Raw genomic sequence first — 20,731 nt, 5'->3', positions numbered from 1 at the left:
AAGCCTGGTGGAGAAAGGAAGGCAAGATAATCACACCTAAACCTGTCACTCTCAACTGCTATGGTATATTAGCATCATGGGCAAGAAATATGAGAAAACCAATAACCCAGGTGACAAAATGGGTTCCTCCATAAACCTTACCAATGAGAGAATAAATTTTAAAAAGGCAGCGAGAATCTAATTTCATAGCAGGATGAAAATTCCAACGGGAAGGAATTATGTCGATTAAAATCACAGTGTGCCCTGTGTTCACTAGCCTGTTAAAAAAATATTATTAATTGCTTCTTACCTCCACACCAAGATTGAGAAAGTGTTTCACCACACTGATCTGCCCATTCGACGCAGCAGCATGAAGGGGAGTGTAACCCTTCTTATCTTTACATGTCACCTCCGCACCGTGACTGATCAGCAATGCAACAACTTCCAAGTGGCCTTGGAAAAGAGAAATGGGGCATTACTCGTAAATCAAGTAACTCAAGGTGATCATGTTAGCGTTTCAAGCCCTAAACGACTCAGGCCCCCAAACCCTAAATTTCCACCTCCTTCCCTGCACACCCTCTTGGGTGCTAAGATTGGCAGAAGGGGCATACCACCACTTATGTGGTCTACCACCCATTTGATTGAAACACGAATTCCAGTGGTCCACCACTGCGGTTTTTTTAATTTACAAAGAATAGATCTCTTAACAATCAAGTTAACTGACAGCCTCGTACCCAGCATTACCTGGGAATTATTAGAAAACAAAAAACCAGTGCAGTTTTGAAAGTTTCAGTCTGCCATCTTGATTTAAAATGGCATCCTGTTATATCCAAACAGACAAAAACTTGCTCCTTGATCTCAGGAACCACCATACAAAATTTGGTTATGATATGTCAAGAGCTGCCCAAATGTATACGGAGCAAACAATCTTCCAACACGCATAGCAGATATAATTGTGATCCTTTCTATACATTCCTGCTTAAAATCTTTCTTTGAAGTTATGTCGTGGCTCTGATCAAGGTCCTCCAATGGAGCAAAATGCAAAAATCTGTAGTTACTAGATAATCCATCAAAAATTGTATTGTGGGTCACTGTTGGACCTTCTCCCTTCTACACAGTCCTGCAGCGAGAAACTTCAAAACGGGGGCAAATGTTTGGAATAAACACACTGTATTTGCCTTGGAGAAATGTCAAACCACATTCTAGTGTGTTCACAGGTTGACTAGGAAGCAAGCTGAATGTATTTCTCATTAACACAGATTGTAGAAGTCATGAAAGGGCAGCAAATTCTTCATTGTTCATTTATTTCTTATTGTATTTTTACTGCCAGGGAGGGAGGTTTTCTGCCTTAGATGTCAAAATATATTCACTAGCATTGGGAACTATGGTCCTTTCATGGAGAGAGATGGAGAGAGAGAGAGAGAGAGAGAGAGAGAGAGAGAGAGAGAGAGAGAGATAGATTTGCTTCTCTGTCTAAGGTAGTGAAAGACGTTGGCCAACTCTATTAACACAAGATTGTGGTGTGGGTTGTATACACCAGACATAGAAAAAATAATAATCACAGGTGTCATGCCATGTCTGGAGGGTGAGAGACCCATAGAGCAGGTCTATATTACCCAGTTTTTCCATATTCCCTCTGTTTATTTTGCTGACAATCTTTTCTTACTTTTCCCTTTATTCAATGGGCCAGTGACAAATCAGCATGACAACGTTAGGAGGCTCCAAAAATAGTACATTATTAATATCATCTATTGAACCAGCTGCATGAATGGCATCAGTCAAGACAAAGACACTTTTGTAGCCCTCTCTCTCTTGAACAGTTTTGTCTAAAGGAACTTTTGAGGGAATGAACATGCAGAATCCTAAGACAAGAAAAAAAGGGGTGCAAAACCAACGCGTTTCAAAGAACTAAAACAGGTATTCCTATGAATGAGTATGTGCATATAGAAATATAGAAATAATTTTAAGTAGTCATCTATTGAATTCCACCTTCAGCTTTGCTTCATGTTTCAATGCAACTCAGATTCAAGAACTCATTCATTCAGACAAAGAAACGTTCACAGCTGGTTATCATTAACTGTGTCTTTCTGGTTTCAGCCTCTCCTCAAGTCACATACACAACACAGAACTATCCCAATAATGAGGCTTTTCTTTTCGCATGCAGAAAGTCTATTCACGAAAAGGTCCCCAAAAGCTTCAAACTTCAATCAAAACACCCTCGCTGTTACCAAATATTCCTAGCAAAATACTTGGATTATTTTTCTAATAACGGCAAGACTGGTAACATATGGCCTTAGCAGTAAAACTGCGAGGGAATGTGCTGAATGCACAGCTGGAAAAGTAAAGATTTCAGAAAAGGATTACTAATGACTTGCTTTTGTTCTGCTAAATTTCACAGTGCACAGATATAGAGGGTTTTCGTTTTGTTTCTTATTTTATTTATCAATGATGCTCTTGTTAATTACAGCTAACCCTTAAAGGTTGGTTACTGACTGAGTTCCCTAGCGTTCTAAAATTAGAAGCGTTCAAAGGATGGCAATGATTTTGAATTAATGGTGCATTTCCCCTCCGGTGTTTCTGTACACTAGCATATCTTTGACATCCACCTAGTTGATGGTTTTGTACCCGCTGAGCCCAGAAATAAACTCCCACAGAAAGTGGAAGTCTCCCTGGGAGACATGGGCACATTTTCTCTGAAACAGCCCAGCAATAATGGACAAATGATCATTCCCACTGTGAAGATTGCTCTGTGCCAGTGAGGAGCCAGGTAGGCTCACGACAAGTCCTTAAGCAGCGAATGTTGTCCCTGCTGTCCACATACACTGAGCTTAGCTGGTCCAAACAATGAGTGCAAGTGCTTTTTAGTATGGCTGCTGCATTGATCAACTAGCAAGACTGAAAGACCGAATTATTAAACCATCTCCAAAGGTCTGGCAACGAATTAAAAAAATGTCCAGTAGCACCTTAGAGACCAAGTAAGTTAGTTCTGGGTATAAGCTTTCACAAAAGCTCATACCCAGAATGAACTTAGTTGGTCTCTAAGGTGCTACTGGACAATTTTTAATTTTTTTAAAATTTATTTCAACTGCATCAGACCAACACGGCTACCTACCTGGGTCTGCCAATGAGTGAAGGCAGAACTGAACCCAACAATAAATACAAACATTCCACCAAAAAGAAAAGGCCATCCATGGATAGGTTCCACCTCTTCTGTGTCCATAATATATAGTTACAGATATGTGTGATATGACATCACCATGTTAAGATCCAAGCAGCAACCAAAAGACTAGAGCAGAGGCAATGAATTGCAATAGGTAACTTTTACATGATGATATCATACAAGTACACATTATGGGTGAACGAGGGAGAATTGCTCTTTTTGTGGCAAACCCCCCATTTGTCATTGCATCTAATTTCCATCCTCACTTTGTACCTACCCAGATTATACAGAGACGTAAGTGACTTGCGTTTGTACAACCTGTGATTTCTGACCGAGCCCCAAGCCGAGCACTAGTAGAACCAACATGTTCCTTTAATTCAGGGTTTAGCAAACTAAGGTCTGTGGGCCGGATGTGGCCTACTGGGCTCGTTAATCCGGCCTGCAAACCTTGCGGACCCTGACGCCCGCTCAGTCAGTCCCTGGGCTAAACCGGTGCGGCAGCCTCGCCACGCGAGGACTGACTTCTGCGATGCTGGCGCAGCTTTGGATTGGCTGCAGGAAGCTCCTGCGGCCAATCGAAAGCTGCGACACCTCTGGGCGAAGCCCCTTCTTTCCCGCTGAGACGGCTGCGTATGGCCAAGAGCCGAGCGGGAGGAAGCGGCGGTGGCGGGGAGGCTGCCTCCGCCGCTCAGGCCAGCGGCATGGGCTCTGCATCCCGCGGACCCCTGGCCAAGGCAGAGGACGACGATGACGCTGCCGAAGACGAGGCGGCATCAGCGGCTGCAGTGTGAGTGGCAGCAGGGGGGTCCTTTTATGAGGGGGGGTCATTTTGGGAGGGGTGGGTCCGGCCCCCCACAAGGTCTTAGGAACAGTGGACCAGCCCCCTCCTGAAAACGTTTGCTGACCCCTGTTTAATTATTAACCTTACACACTCAACTTGCTAACATTCACATAAGTACAGGGCAACTCTCACAACATTCTTCAATCTATCGTAACCTGGTTGCTCTGTCTTGACAGTCCTCAGCCAAATGTGTTAACTGTCCCAGTTGAAAGATATTGTTTCAATACCTCTGTGCTTGAGCTGGCATGAAATAATATGAAAATTCAATTTGTGTGGATTAATCTACAAGGACTCATACAAGTTCGCACATGAGGCTACTGTCAACAAGTAATGAATGTGTATGAGTGATCCATCCCTAACTCTACTTCCCATTCAAATATCACTGTAGTTCAATGGCTAAAAACTGAAGAATCAGACTGGGGTCACTATGAAACCATCCAAGTCAGAAGATGGTCTTGGAAAAATCATCACGTCCGTAACATGAACTGCAGTAAGACATAAACAATGAAAAGCGCGAGAAATGTGCTAATTAAGTTCAAGAAAGAAGAGTTGGGATTTTTTTTTAAGCACAACTTGCATGAAGGCTCAACTGACACCTGCTCAGTAGTGTCCATTACCATCTTTCTTTTCATGCGAAGGATTTTTTTCTAAAGGAATGCAATCCACGTTTTCCAGCTGTTTTGGCTAGTATATCGATGGTGCAAATTCTCAAGAGCTTGCAACTTTCAATCTGCATATTTCTAAATGGGTTTAAAAGAATCTCATTGCCTCTCCTGTTATTGCCATTTTTGTCCAAGGGTTAAAAAGAAGCTCTTACCCATGTACGCAGCCCAGTGCAAAGCTCTCCGGTCCTTTTTGTCAAAGGCATTGATGTTTGCCGCTTTAGCCAAAAGCAAGTTCACCATCTGAAGCAAGCAAACAAAGGAACGTCAAAAAAAGGAAGAAGCGATTATCAGTTGTTGTGGACAGCACAGGAATCCATTTAATGAAGACTGCTATGTCATAGAGGTGCTTGTGATGTAATGCTCTGATGAAAAATAGCTGTGAAACGTAATATCAATTTTCATAATATAGTATTCAATCACTTCTTATAATCAAAATTTTAGAGCATCCAATCAATCTTAGATGAGGCTTTAAAAACTTATAGAAAAGTGCAGCTCAACTGTGCCAGTTATCTTTTGACTAAAGCTTTTCCTGTAAATAAGCCAAACCTTTATAGTTAAGCAATAATAATAATAAATTTTTATTTATACCCTGCCCTCCCTAGACAAGACCAGGCTCAGGGCGGCTAACAAGCAATAATAAAAACAAGTTGATTAAAATACAATTTTAAAAAGATTAAAATACAACATTAAAACATTAGGATGCAGCCTCTTCACAGGAGGAGAAAGGAAAAAGAAAGAAGGGAAGAGAATCAAACTGATTCTAAGCCAAAGGCCAGGTGGAACAACTCTATCTTACAGGCCCTGCAGAAAGAAATCAGATCCTGCAAGGCCCTGGTCTCATGAGACAGAGCGTTCCACCAGGCCGGAGCCAGTGCTGAGAAGGCCCTGGCTCTGGTTGAGGCTAATCTAACTTCCTTCGGGCCTGGGACCTCTAGGGTGTTGCTATATAGGGACCTTGAGGTCCTCCGTGGGGCATACTGGGAGAGGCGGTCCCGTAGGTACGAGGGTCCTAGGCCGTGAAGGGCTTTAAAGCTCAAAACCAGCACTTTAAATCTGACCCTGTATTCCACCGGGAGCCAGTGCAGCTGGAAAAGCACTGGGTGAATATGCTCCCATGGCAGAGACCCCGTGAGGAGCCTCGCTGCAGCATTCTGCACCCGCTGGAGTTTCTGGGACAGCTTCAAGGGCAGCCCCGCATAGAGCACATTACAGTAGTCAAGCCTGGAGGTGACCGTCGCATGGATCACTATGGCCAGGTAGGGGCGGGAAAGGTAGGGGTTCTTTCCCCTCTTCATTCTAGAGGAATATTTTGAGATTCCATTGAGAGTTTCTATAACTTCCACGTCAAGCTCATCACAATTTGTCATTGGCCAATTATGACTAAAGAGAACAGATATTGTTGTATTATTATTATTATTATTATTATTATTATTATTATTATTATTATCCCCTGTAACAAAGTTATCCCCTGATCCATTACATGGGGAGCGATAAAATAATGCTGGCACTCCACTCAGGGCTAGCACCACGAATAGCAACTAAGAAGAATGCTTGCCTTCCCACGCACTGGCATGAAAAGGTCCCGAGCTATAGCAGCCCACGCTATTAAGCCCACTCACTTCGACATGGCCATTCAGAGCTGCATGGTGTAACGCGGTCCGACCCCCTCTGTCAGAGACGTTGACGCCGCTCAGAAGCGGAATGATCACTTCGGCGCACTTCACGGCTTTATTCGCAGCTGCTACATGCAGGGGTGTCTGCCAGTTCTTGTCCCGGGCATTCACATCAGCTGAATGTTTAATCAATACTTGCACCGCTTCCTACAAAGGCAGCACAGTTAAATTCTTACAAGCAAGCGTTTATTATAAATGCAAATCAGATGTTCAAATCTCCTGCACTGTGGCCATGTCATTCCACCGCTATAAAAAAACCCAAAAAAACCCTTTGGTATTCGAGATAATAGCTGTACACACAACCCATTCACTTTGCATCGAATGCGCTGGGAAGCCACACGATGTGAGCCACAATCCATATCTATTCTGTATCTATCCTGTCATTTCTCATCAAATGTTGCATTTTGATGTGTGGGGTCCCCCCTTCCACCACCACCCAGCTTCGACCCAAACTGAGAAAAAGGACCTAGCTGAATTTTGAGTTACCGTATTTTTCGCTCTATAAGACGCACCAGACCACAAGACGCACCTAGTTTTTGGAGGAGGAAAACAAGAAAAAAAAATATTCTGAATCTCAGAAGCCAGAACAGCAAGAGGGATCACTGGGCAGCGAAAGCAGCAATCCCTCTTGCTGTTCTGGCTTCTGGGATAGCTGCGCAGCCTGCACTCGCTCCATAAGACGTACACATATTTCCCCTTACTTTTTAGGAGGGAAAAGGTGAGTCATAGAACAAAAAATAAGGTAATTCCAAATGCACCGGACCATAGGACGCACCGGACCATAGGAGGGAGAGAACCCCCTCTCTGCTCAGCGCCCCTTCAGCGAAGCGGCAGGAGAAACGGAGCCCCTTCCATTTCTCCTCCTGCTTCGCTGAAGGGGCGCTGAGCAGAGAGGGAAAACTGTGCAGCGCGCCTCTCCAGGCTTCAGACGGCTATCCACAAGCCTTCGGAGCGCAGCGGGAACTCCCGCTGCGCTCCAGAGGCTTCAGGCAGCTTCAGTGAAAGCAACGCGAAGCCTCCGGAGCACAGGGAGAGCTCTCCCTCTGCGCTTGGGAGGCTACGCGTTGCTATCGCTGAAGCCGAGGAGCCTGCATTCGCTCCATAAGACGCACACATATTTTCCCTTAATTTTGGAAGGGGAAAAGTGCGTCTTATAGAGCGAAAAATACGGTATGTGTACACAGCCTCTAGTTGTGTGCCACCATCACACATCAAGCACCTTAATATTGATGGATGTTTGGTGGGACGGGCCTGGGGAGCTGTGCGACCTCATGGACCGGGAGAACATCACGCCCAACCGCCCCCCATACAAGGAGACTGATAAGTGAACATGAATGCATGTACTGAAAGGAAGAAGGCTATGCCGGAAAAACAATCCTCCTAAAGTGTGCACACAACTGGAGTGCCAACTTAGCCCAGCAACTGTGGGTGCACCGGGCCGTGGGTGCCATGCAGCGTGCATAGCCCTGGCACTGAAATTTGTGGGTGCCCTGCCCCTTCATGGGGAATTTTGTGGGTGTTCGGGCATCCAGGGCCCCAGGGAGTTGTCACCTATGTCACACAATGTGCATTCCCCATCACTATTTTAGTGTTTCACAGCAAAGGGAGGGTTACACTTCAGAATCAATATATATTAAAGGGTTTACAAATCCATCTTGTCAGCCAGACTTGTCATATTAAATTGAAATCATCAGACATACGAAACAAACCCAGTAGGTTGCAATTCTGGGTCATAAAGATAATAGCTGTACCTCTTTGCTTTTTATAGCTGGATGTTTAACCTTTGCTATTAATGTGTGTAGACTCCCCCACCCCCCAACTTTCATTTCTTTCCAAGCATTTGTATTCCATTAGAGATTTCTTTCACTGGACTTTTGTCAGAAGCCAGCAGCTGGGAAACTCCAGGAGTGACCTGACAGTCCTCGACTTCAGAAATGAGCTCCAAGGATTTGTGCCTCCAGGCTTGGCAAGTGCTCCAACGGTCGCTGAAGCAATTCCATCCATCTCTGGAGAAAAGCCAGCTTGCAACTTTTTCAAAAGAAGACACACTCAGCAGCCAATTCACCGGCACGCATTGCCTCGACTCAGTGTTTGGATGATGAAAACGCAAACACAAAAACGACAGCTTAGAATGAGAGGATGGAATCATTGAAAATTCCGTCCTGCTTGGTTGTTTTGTGTTTTCCTTAGTAATGGACAAATCTTGTCCAGTTCTTCTCTCAGCCTCTCATTTTTCTCAATCTTAAATTCGGCTTCCTCCATTTCCACTTCACTTGTGAACATTTTTTTTAAGTTCACATGAAAATTTGTACACATTTGTATATGTATTGCTCCTAAGATATCCCCTTTTCAGGTCATTTTCTCCTAATATAACACATTTACATATGCTGTTTTCACTAACATAAACGTTTTGTGCCCCCTTCCCCTAAATATGCTTTTTTTTTTTTGTACACATTTTGCAAAATTTAGAGAAAGGGAAAATTTAAAAGGAGAGCATAATTTTGGTTCATGCGTTGGTTCAGGAAGTACAAATAAGGTAGGTTCACATAAATCATTTAATATACAGTGGTACCTTGGGTTACGTATCCCTCTGGGTACGTAATCTTCAGGTTGCGAACACGGCAAACCTGGAAGTGTATACTTCCGGGTTTTGCTGCGCGTCCATGTGCACAATCTGTGCGCAGCGCGCATGTACACAAGAAATATGCACACAGCGCGCATACGCAGAAGTGATCTGTGCACTGCGTGTGTGCGCAGAAGCGTTCTATCGCGACACACGCATGCGCAGAAAGGCACTTCTGTTTACAGACTTTTCGGGATATGGCCGGGCCTTCAGAACAGATCCCGTCCATAACCAGAGGTACTACTGTATTTATATCCTGCCTTTCTTCCAAGCTGGGATTTGCGGTGGCGTACACCATTAAAAGATATCAGTTATAGAATACAGAGTAATAAAAACAAACTAGTTAAAAGCATGCGGCACTCATTGTTCCTAAAAGCTAGCAATGCTGATGGCATGTGTCTTGCATGCAGCTAGACCACTTAACTCCCTTAGACATCAATAGCATTTAAAGCAGTCCAAGGCTGGAGCCAGAGCACGATGGGGATCGGGGTGGGGTGGGGTTCCCCAGAGTTGAAGGTGACCTGATTTAGGTTGTGCACACTCAGCTCAGTATCATCCTTCTCAAACAGGCTGTGCAAGATTTCTCAGTGCTTCTAAAACCAGCCTGACGACAGACAACTCTGGACAAATGAAACGTGTATGTAGGAAAACAGCTGTATCATACCCTCTGTCTGGAAAACTGCTGTGTGCCTCCAACCTAAGCCAGGGCTGCAGCCTAAGCCAGCAAATCTCTAGGGAATGTCCCATTTATGTCAAGGTTATTCCAGCGTCTTATTATCTTCCGTGTTCTGCTTCCTGCTACGCTACAAATCAAGTGTCACATTAACGAAGGTCCTCTGCCGGGATGTTGGAAGGCAGCGGCTAACTATTTCTGCTTCAGTTAAAAATAAAATTTGCTTTCAGCAAAACCTACACTTTTCCTTCCTACAGCTTTTGACTGTGCGCCTTAGTGGCAGTGGACAGGAAAAAGATAAGACAAGGTAAGTAAGGGGTGACCAGCGAGCGTCGCAAAGGTATATCTTTCTTAAATGTTCCAGCTGAAATTTTAGCTATAGCCTCGTGGCCTGAGGCCTTGATTACAGCTAATTAATTAATTAACCAACCAGGTGGAAGCAAGCAAATATATCCCCGCTTCTGCTACTGAACCAGCTGAGGTCTGGGACATTCTGGTTTGTTTTAGATCAGTTGTCTGAGCCTTGATCCTTGGACAAGAGAGCACTATGACCTCCAAAAGGCAGCAATTTCCAACATCTGGAAAAACAAAGGTTTCCCACCCCTGATTTAAACTATACAGTGGTACCCCGCAAGACGAACGCCTCGGAAGACGAAAAACTCGCTAGATGAAGGAGTTTTTCGTTTTCTTAGCCACTTCGCAAGACGCATTTCCCTATGGGCTTGCTTCGCAAAACAAAGTTTGCCCCGCAAGCTCCGGGGATAGCGGGGAAGCGCAGCACGTCTTCCCCGCTGTCCCCGGACCTCTTCTGAAGCAAGGGGCGGCAACGGGGAGAAGATTGCTTCTCCCCGTTGCCAGCCCTGCAATCTCCGGGGACAGAGGGGAAGGCGCGCGTGCCTTCCCCTCTGTCTCCGGACCCCTTTTGAACCAAGGGGCGGCAACGGGGAGAAGCGATCTTCTCCCCGCCGCCCCTTGCTTTAAACAGGTCCGGAGACAGAGGGGAAGGTGCGCGGCGCTTCCCCTCTGTCCCCGGACGGTCTCCATAGGAACGCATTGATTGATTTTCAATGCATTCCTATGGGAAACCGTGCTTCGCAAGACGAAAAACTTGCAAGAAGAAAAAACTTGCGGAACGAATTAATTTCGTCTTGCGAGGCACCACTGTACTAAGTAGTCCATTAGCAGCTGCACAGCTTTAATCAACTTTGCTAAACACCTACTTGCCATTGGTCTTTATTCTCTTCCCCTACACATTTGGACATATTTGCTTAGCATATCTACCCTGAATCTTGATCTTTCATAAGAAGTTCCTGCTAGATTTACGTTCCAAGGCAAGTCGAATTAATTGCCTTTCTAGTACAATTAGGAGCAACACTCATACACCAAGACCTCACTCATCTATCCTGAGGAGCAAATTCAGTTACCCATGTTAAGGCTTACTAAAAAGGGTTCTATGGAGCCGTGTTTGATGGGATACAAATAAACAAGTGATCCGTTTTTTGCATCTCATTCATGAAAGCCACAGATAGTTTTTGTTTTGGCCCACGTTGGTCGCAGACAGGAGTGAGCAGGAGGTCAAAGTATGCAATGCAATCAACAACCAGTTTCACCTTGGGGAACACCTGCCATGTTTCTAATGATATTCTAAAAGTTGAATGCATGAGACTTGCATAACCAGCACACCACTAAGCAGAAGACAGCTAACTACCTACAGATTGTGGCTTGCAAGCAAGCAAGCAAGCCATCTTTCTTTCTTTCTTTCTTTCTTTCTTTCTTTCTTTCTTTCTTTCTTTCTTTCTTTCTTTCTTTGCAGTCTAAGGCACATAGCAAAATAGGAGATTCATCAAGCCACAACAACTGAGTGGTGGTTTGTGTTTGGCCTGGCTAATACCAGCAACTTAGCAAAGACAAACATGATCACAATTGCCAAGCCATATGGCCGCAGATTGGGCAGAAGGTCCATGTTCCTCCCTCCTCTTCCCCTCAATCTATCACATTCTGAGTCTTAGGATGTTTCTAGTTTCATGGTGATTTAATAAATAAAATACATTTATTTAGCTATTTTTATTTAAAAGCATTTCTAAACCACTTAATATTTTTAAAATATCTAGGCATGCCTACTCCTTTTTCAAGTACCGCAAGACTATAGCGTTATTAATTGATAGATTTTTTTAAAAACTGTGCTTCAGCTCACAACTCTTTTCTAGAACACAGATGGTGTGGGGGGGGGGTCAATACTGTCCATAAATTATTTGTTTTGTTTACTTTGTCAACGAAATACATGAAACCAACACTTCACAATATCTTGGATATATAAAGCTATAAGGTGAAGGATGCCTGGACAGTTAAGTCCAGTCAAAGGTGACTATGGGGTTGCAGCACTCATCTCGCTTTCAGGCCAAGGGAGACAGCGTTTGTCCACAGACAGCTTTCCGGGTCATGTGGCCAGCATGACTAAGCCACTTCTGGCGCAATGGAACACCGTGACAGAAACCAGAGCGCATGAAAATGGCGTTTACCTTCCCGCCACAGTGGTACCTATTTATCTACTTGCACTGGTTTGCTTTCGAACTGCTACGATGGCAGGACCTGGGACAGAGCAACAGGAGCTCACCCTGTTGCGGGGATTCGAACCGCCGACCTTCTGATCGGCAAGCCCAAGAGGCTCAATGGTTTATATATATATCACTCACTTCGCTCCTTGAAGCAACTGCTCGGTGCAGAGGGGTCAGCCACATGTTGTCCTTGGCATTGACACGTGCCCCTGAAATGGAAAGGGAAACATATTTCAGACCATCTGAAACAAAACTGGTAATAATTCCATTGCACACATGCAAGTTGGGGCGCAGAATGATGCAGGATTGCACTCCAGACTTTGCAGCTTCATTTTTAACATCGACAGGGTCGATAGCAAAGCTAATTTGCCCTCAGGGGATCCTCTGTAGAGAATTCAACTAGGAAGAAGAGCTCAACAGAAAAGACGAACAAGTTAGATTGGTTCCGCCATCCCTAATATAAGCGCCTCCTCCTGGAGATGAGCATGTTTGTATGCGTGTGGTGGTGGGAAGACAGAAGGAAAGAATGGCCCAACTCATAGCTGTCAACTCTTAGCCGTACATATAGACATAGCTTCAAGTGTCCCATATTTGAAGGGACAGTCCCTTATTCCAGCACCATGTCCCGCTGCTGTCCCTTATTGATGGATGTCCCTTAAATGTCCTTTAAATGATGTCCCTTAAATTTCAAAGGAAGCAGCGCCTCTCCCTCCCTGCTGGCCAGGGAAGAGGGAGGCTCCAACTATGTTGCTTGGCTGTGTTGCTCACCCAATAAGAAGTCTAAGAACGACTGGGGGGTAGAGCTTGAATGCCTTGTGTGTGGCTAGTTAATGCAAGCTGAGGAGTTTTTTGAAAGCTGGATGCCATTTTGTTGCACATGCTGCTGCAAACTTTGCAGTGCAAAGCCAGGCCGGGGAGCCATCTTAAGTTGAGGCTGCATAGGCCTTGTGGTGCATGTGATTCAGATTCTATTCAGTTGAACCTCTGGTTACAAAGTTGGTTGGACAGTGTTCTGGAAGCTACCAGCATGAGTTTGACCAGACTGCAGGAGGAGAGGAAGACTGGAGTGCCTGGAACAGGTGAGAATGCAGGTCCCTTATTTTTGGCTGCTGGTCCCTTATTTTCAAATCTGTAAGTTGACAGCTATGGCCCAACTCAAGTTGAATGATTGCAAAGGCATCTAAAAAGCTCACTCATCACATTTCAAGCAACCTGAAGAGGACTGAGCAGCTAAGAACCAACTGTTCCCTTGGAATGCTGCATGGGAAGCTCAGAAACCGGTGTTGTATCATTATTCTTGCAGGGGGTTGGACTTGATGATCCTCAGGGTGCCTTCCAACTCTACAATTCTATGATCCTAGTAAAAGTAAAGGTAAAGGGACCCCTGACCATTAGGTCCAGTCGTGACCGACTTTGGGGTTGCGGCGCTCATCTTGCTTTATTGGCCGAGGGAGCCAGCGTACAGCTTCCGGGTCATGTGGCCAGCATGACCAAATTGCTTCTGGCAAACCAGAGCAGTGCACGGAAACGCCGTTTGCCTTCCCGCTATTTATCTACTTGCACTTTGACGTGCTTTCGAACTGCTAGGTTGGCAGGAGCAGGGACCAAGCAACGGGAGCTCATCCCATCATGGGGATTCGAACCACTGACCTTCTGATTGGCAAGTCCTAGGCTCTGTGGTTTAATTCATAGCACCATCCACGTCCCTTATGATCCTAGTAGTCGTTTATTTATTTATTTATACCCCACCTTTTCTCCCTGACAGGTACTCAAGGCGGCTTACAGATAAAACAGGAACAGCTAAAAACAGGGGTGCAAACAATAACTGAAGACCAAATAAACACAGAATAAAAAAAATATAGAAATGTGAAAGATCTGTTAAAAACATACAGGTGATTACAATAAAAAGAGCACAGCACCAGCCATTTCAGTAAAAGTAGTCAGTTCCCAAAAGCCTGCTGCAATAAGAAGAGGTCTTCACCTGCCGATGGACGGACAACAAGGGAGGAGAGCCAGTCTAACTTCTCCAGGGAAGGAGCTCCAAAGTCTGGGAGCAGCCACCGAGAAGGCCCTTGGCATAGGCAGCTTGAATGCTCACACAGTTAGCAAAGTTGGCAAGTAATTCAACCCACACCACTTTTTGTTGGCTGGATATAAAGCGAATGCTGTAAGGCTAACGCTTTAAGAGGTTGAACACATCCTGCTTCTACCACTCCCACATAAATATGTACATTTAACCCTAGGTGCCAACTCCCTGGGGCCCTGGGTGCCCAAGCACCCACATATTTTGGTGCCAGGGCCCTGCACACCGCATGGCACCCACGACTGTGGGGCCAAGTTGGCACTCCTGCATCTAACATTTTTATAAAAGTGCAATATTATCCTCTACCCCACCTGTCAAGAAAAGCCCTACCATTCTGTGGGTTGTTGTTTTTTAATGATATTTATTAAAGTTTTACAAACAGAAAAAATTACAGAATAAAGAAGAAAAAGTAAAAATAAAAAATACAAAGATACAAAGGAAAAGTACAAAATACATGAAAAATAAAAACAATTAAAAAAGGGGGAAAAATCAATTTTTTCATATCTTATATTTTGTTTACTTGTTTCCTGACCTTCTCACACCTCCCTATTTTGTATTCCAGTTCACATGGCTGATTCAGCAAATCCTTTCCCTCTTTGTTTTTATCTTAATTCTATATCTTAACATATTATAGGTTAGTATTTTCATCTGGTTATCAATCCATTTTTACATACTCTTTTTAACCTTGTTGCTAAAGCCGTTTCATTTCAATCCAACATCATTTTAACATTCATTACTTTTACAATATTTCTGCAAATAGTCTTTAAATTTCTTCCAATCTTCTTCCACCAACTCTTCTCCCTGGTCATTTCCGCCAGTTCCATATAGTCTATCACCTTCATCTGCCATTCTTCCAAGGTGGGTAAATCTTGTGTCTTCCAATACTTTGCGATGAATATTCTTGCTGCTGTTGTAGTGTACATAAAGAAAGTTCTATCCTTCTTTGGCACCAATTGGCCGACCATGCCCAGGAGAAAGGCCTCTGGTTTCTTCAAGAAGGTATATTTAAATACCTTTTTCAATTCATTATAGATCATCTCCCAGAAAGCCTTAATCTTTGGGCACGTCCACCAAAGGTGAAAGAATGTACCTTCATTTTCTTTACATTTCCAACACTTGTTATCAGGCAAATGATATATTTTTGCAAGCTTGACTGGTGTCATGTACCACCTGTATATCATTTTCATAATATTCTCTTAAGGCATTACATGCCGTAAATTTCATACCTGTGGTCCACAACTCATTCTGTGGGTTTTATTTTATTGTATATTTTTTTAACTCTTCTCGGGACTGTTTCCAAGAGTTATTTACTGCCTGTATAAAGCATACGGCACTGTATGCTTTCCTTCACCACAGTGAATTCAGGGTGGTTTTTGTTGTTTAGTACTGAATACGAGGGGGAAGAAATTACCCAGACCATAATCCCCTCCTCAAACCCTATGTGCAAACTGAATAGCATGCTGTTGTCTTTGAAGAGGAATTTGAAGACTGCCTTATAAGGTGGTTGTGACATTCGTTCACTTATCATTTGGTAGGCCCTCAGAAAAAAACAGTAATAATAAGTTCAACGTTGGTTGCTGCAGTTCTATTGCCAAAAAAGAAAACAGATTACTGTATTTTTCGCTCTATAAGACGTACCAGACCACAAGACGCACCTAGTTTTTGGAGGAGGAAAACAACAAAAAAAATATTCTGAATCTCAGAAGCCAGAACAGCAAGAGGGATTGCTGTGCAACAAATGCAGCGATCCCTCTTCCTGTTCTGGCTTCTGCGATAGCTGCGCAGCCTGCATTCGCTCCATAAGACACACACACATTTCCCCTTACTTTTTAGGAGGGAAAAAGTGAGTCTTATAGAGCAAAAAATACGGTAAACTATAACAGTCAAACGACCACAGTCCTGAAATAAGCTACTACACTATCTGTTTCATCGCATTCTGGCTTCCACATCCTCTTCCTTCACATTTTGCAAGGTGCCGTTTACCTAACCGAGAGAAATGATCTGCACGTTCAATCGACATGTATTTGTAAAGCAATTATTATAGCCTGTGAAAAATTCAGTCAAGCACAAAAGAGGCATTGCAGTTCATTACCACCTTCTTTAAAAGCCAAAGAGGTCCCTTGACCCTCATCTCAAGATCTGCAGCCTCACCAATCACTTGAGCCAACATTATCCTTACTCAGAGCAGACTCACTGCACTTAATGGCCATAAAAGGATGTATGTATAAGATCGTTATGTCCACTACTGTCCATGGGTTTACTCTGAATAGAGCTAGCATTGGACACATCCTATGAGTGGTAGTCAACACTTCTTCTACCAAGACTCCTTTGAAGTTAATGGACATGACAAACTTAGATTCATTAATTTAATTTCCCCAGAGGAACGTGGCCCATTTAACAAGGCTATTTAAGTAAGAGTTTTAAAATTCAGAAGATCTATTTATCACTGGGTGTGCTTGGATGTGTTTATTCCTATGAGCAGAAGTCATAGGAACGTGAGAAAAGTCCTGCTAGATCAGCTCCCAAACTCATCTGGTCCAGTTTTTGCAGTATCCTTTGAGAAGTCTTCAAGCAGGATGTGGGCACAACAACCCAAAATATATCTTCATATATTTCCACCACTATCTGCCCCTGTTGCGCACACTCTCTTCCAGATGATAGCAGAAAAGGATTCCTGTGGGAAGTTCAGGTGTTGATCAGGTACACTGAAAGCCCTTAAGTATACAGTGGTACCTCAGGTTACATACGCTTCAGGTTACACACGCTTCAGGTTATAGACTCCACTAACCCAGAAATAGTGCTTCAGGTTAAGAACTTTGCTTCAGGATGAGAACAGAAATCATGCTCCAGCGGCGCGGCAGCAGCAGGAGGCCCCATTAGCTAAAGTGGTGCTTCAGGTTAACAACAGTTTCAGGTTAAGAATGGACCTTCGGAACGAATTAAGTACTTAACCTGAGGTACCACTGTATTATTATTGAAAGTAAGTGAGTCTGCTTTGTAGGCAACCATGCCTTAGACATGCAGACATAAGACTTAACCGTGGTTATGTCTCCATAGGGCCATTACTGTTTTGAAGGTTAATATTTATAAAATCTCTTTACTAGGCTTGCAGGAAACTTCAGCCCATGCTATGCAACTGATATTCCACAGTGGTTTCCTTGTGAATTCACTCGAGACTTGCACCTCTCTTCTGTTTCTGCATGCTTTTGTTATGAGCAAGCCCAGGATTTGCCACAATAATGCGAACAAAGGATGTAGCCATGACAGGATAGTTGCAGTCATAAACCATGCCGTTTTCTCTGACTTCGCAATGTTCGTTCATGAACGGCTTTGAAGAGAGGAAGCAGAACTACTGCTTTGCACTACTGACCTGCGTGACTATCGTTCAGAACTTCTGTTTAACTTGATAACTTCTTTACACGATTGGTTTACACACGGAAGACTGCTTAGTATAGCAAAGCCATCCTCACTGGAGAGCTGGTGTGGTAGTTAAGAGTTTGAGCTACTAAGCTACTTTCCTGCCCTGACCTGGCCACAGTGATCCATGCGACAGTCACCTGACTACTGTAATTCGCTCTACGTGGGGCTGCCCTTGAAGCTGTCCCAGAAACTCCAGCGGGTGCAGAATGCTGCAGCGAGGCTCCTCACGGGGTCTCTGCCATGGGAGCATATTCACCCAGTGCTTTTCTAGCTGCACTGGCTCCCGGTGGAGTACAGGGTCAGATTTAAGGTGCTGCTTTTGACCTTTAAAGTCCTTCACGGCCTAGGACCCTCGTACCTATGGGACCGCCTCTCCCGGTATGCCCCATGGAGGACCTCAAGGTCCCTATATAGCAACACCCTAGTGGTCCTGGGCCCTAAGGAAGTTAGATTAGCTTCAACCAGAGCCAGGGCCTTTTCAACACTGGCTCCGGCATGGTGGAACGCTCTGTCACAAGACCAGGGCCCTGCAGGATCTGATTTCTTTCCCGCAGGGCCTGTAAGACAAGAGTTGTTCCGCCTGGCCTTTGGCTTGGAGCCAATTTGATTCCCTCCCCCTCTTTCTGTTTTCTTTTTCCTTTCTCCTCCAGTGATGAGGCTGCATTTTAATATTTTAATATTGTATTTTAATCTTGTTTTTAAGTTGTATTCATTCAACTTGTTTTTATTATTGCTTGTTAGCCGCCCTGAGCCTGGCCTTGGCTGGGGGGGGGCAGGGTATAAATAAAAATTATTATTATTATTATTATTTTATTTTTATTATTATTATTAAGTCCCTCACTCAAGGTAGTTAAGAGTTTGAGCTACTTAGTCCCTCACTCAAGACGTAGGCCACTCTTGGGACAGGGTAGACTGAACTCAAGTAGAGTAGCAGCAAGCAGTTGAATCTGTTCTCCACCCTCTGGATTTCTGCAAAGTAATTTTGATTACTTTGGAGCAGAGCTGTAGCTCACTAGTCCCATGTTAAATGTTTTGAATCTCTAGGTTCTGTTGTTGTTTTTTTAAAAAAAGATCAGGTAGCAGATTGTGTCTAGACTTCTGCCGGAGGAGAACTGCTGATACCGCCCATTGGAGAAGTCAATATTGAGCTACAGGATGGATAGCAATCCTGTGGCACTTCAAATGTAAAGTAAAGGGACCCCTGACCATTAGGTCCAGTCGTGACCGACTTTGGGGTTGTGGCTCTCATCTGGCTTTATTGGCCGAGAGAGCCGGCGTAAAGCTTCTGGGTCACGTGGCCAGCATGACTAAGCCGCTTCTGGCGAACCAGAGCAGCGTACGGAAATGTCGTTTACCTTCCCGCCAGAGCGGTGCCTATTTATCTACTTGCACTTTGATGTGCTTTCGAACTGCTAGGTTGGCAGGAGCAGGGACTGAGCAACGGGAGCTCACACCGTCATGGAGATTCGAACCACCGACCTTCTGATTGGGAAATCCTAGGGCTCTGTGGTTTAACCCACTGCGCCAGCTGGACTACAACTTCCAACATCCCTGACCATCGGCCATGATGGCAGGGGCTGGTGGTTGTTGACGGGCCCAAGGTTATCTGCAGATCTCCATGGCTGAGTAAGAAGCTGAACTTGGGTTTCCACAATCCTACACTCTAATTCAGGGCATCCAATGCGATGCCCTCCAGAAATTGCTGAACTACGACTCCCTATCGTCCTTGACTACTGGTCAGGCTGGCTAGGGCTGATGAGAACAGGACTCCAACCACATCTGGAAGGACACACAGGTTCTGCAGTCCTGCCTTAAGCTTTTTAAAAAATGTTCCTTTCACACAAGGAGTCTACATGCATGGATAGAGTAATAAGTGAGTGGGCAACGTGTGGATGTCAGGCACAGCAACTGCATTCATTCAGCACCACCGTGAAGCTCACTGATCAAAGAAGCTGCTGCAGCCAAAACCTGCGAGTGTCCATTTGTAATGTTGCTCACTGTTTGCGTAAGAGGAAACTGACACCCGGAAGCAGCTTATGAACTGGCCTTTGGCTGCTGCACCAAGTTAACTTCCAGGAGGCTGTTGGAGAAGGAAAGGAGCCCTTTTCAAACACTAAACATGATTAACATGCCACTCCTGACTTCTGCAGAGTTTCCCAGATATGTGAATAGAGTTTTCTCTACATACATGCCCTCTACTCTGCATGCATCCTATGGAGGGCGGAGCCCATTGCTGCAATGCCACCTTCTACACAAGTAATTAGCCTTCTTAAAACCCTCTAGCGCCCTCTAGTTTGTGGTGGGTGTTGTGCGGTGGATCTCAAAAAATAGATAACACGTACTTTCAATATGTGGGGATTATATTTGCCCAGTATCTTAGATAATTAAGTAAGATGCCTTCATTTCTTTATTTAGGCATGTTTTTGAAAGCGTAAGGATTAGAAACGTAATAAAGATTATTTCAAACATAATTCGGGGGGGGGGATCATTTTTTTTTACCAGCAACTTTGGCAAGAGTGGCTGGGGAAATTATTATTATTATTATTATTGGTGTGCAGAGCACTGTGTGGAATTCGGGCCTGAATGATTCAGCTCCTTTGTGAGCAAGAAATATGACACAATCATGTTTTATGAGGCCTTGTGCAAAATAGCGCTAGGACTGATGCTATATATTCTCTGTGTGTTTCCTGGCTGCTGTTTTTTAAAAAAACCTCTGAAGTATTATTTCTCACACAGCACATTGCTGCTCATGCCCCTCTGGAATGCCACCAAGGTTATACGACTTCTGAATTTATTTGCTGCAGCAACCTGTTAGATGAGAAGCAAAACCCTCTCTATCAAAGCTGCAGTCAAATTTCTTTCTTTCTTTTTAGGCCTACGTTTTCAACGATGCTTCAGAAAGGTTGGAATTGGATGAATGTGGCAAGTGTGAACAGCAGGCGGCATAACTCTCTGCATCTTTTGTTTTTTAATTTAAAGGGAGCGCAAGAAAGATTTACAACCAGCAGCGATATTGTTGGCGGGGCTAGGCGCTGCAAAAAGAATCAGCCCATTGAATT

At 44.2% G+C, this 20,731-nt stretch overlaps 1 protein-coding gene across 8 annotated transcripts in view; it reads right to left on the bottom strand.

Moving 5' to 3' along the window:
* The window catches only part of ANKRD44 (ankyrin repeat domain 44), a 153,796-nt gene that overhangs the window by 58,610 nt on the left and 74,455 nt on the right, over positions 1-20,731 (bottom strand). For all 8 annotated transcript variants that reach the window (XM_081910771.1, XM_081910776.1, XM_081910774.1 and 5 more), the window contains exons 4-7: positions 12,308-12,378; positions 6,265-6,465; positions 4,798-4,885; positions 290-432 (exon numbers count right to left, since the gene is read on the bottom strand). In XM_081910771.1, the coding sequence (XP_081766897.1) occupies positions 290-432; positions 4,798-4,885; positions 6,265-6,465; positions 12,308-12,378 (503 nt within the window). The remainder of the gene's footprint in view (positions 1-289; positions 433-4,797; positions 4,886-6,264; positions 6,466-12,307; positions 12,379-20,731) is intronic.

Source organism: Podarcis melisellensis, assembly GCF_964234715.1.
Source record: "Podarcis melisellensis genome assembly, chromosome: 1".
NCBI lineage: Eukaryota > Metazoa > Chordata > Lepidosauria > Squamata > Lacertidae > Podarcis > Podarcis melisellensis.
Note: the sequence above shows the minus strand (reverse complement) of the source record. Positions and strands in the feature narration are given on the sequence as shown.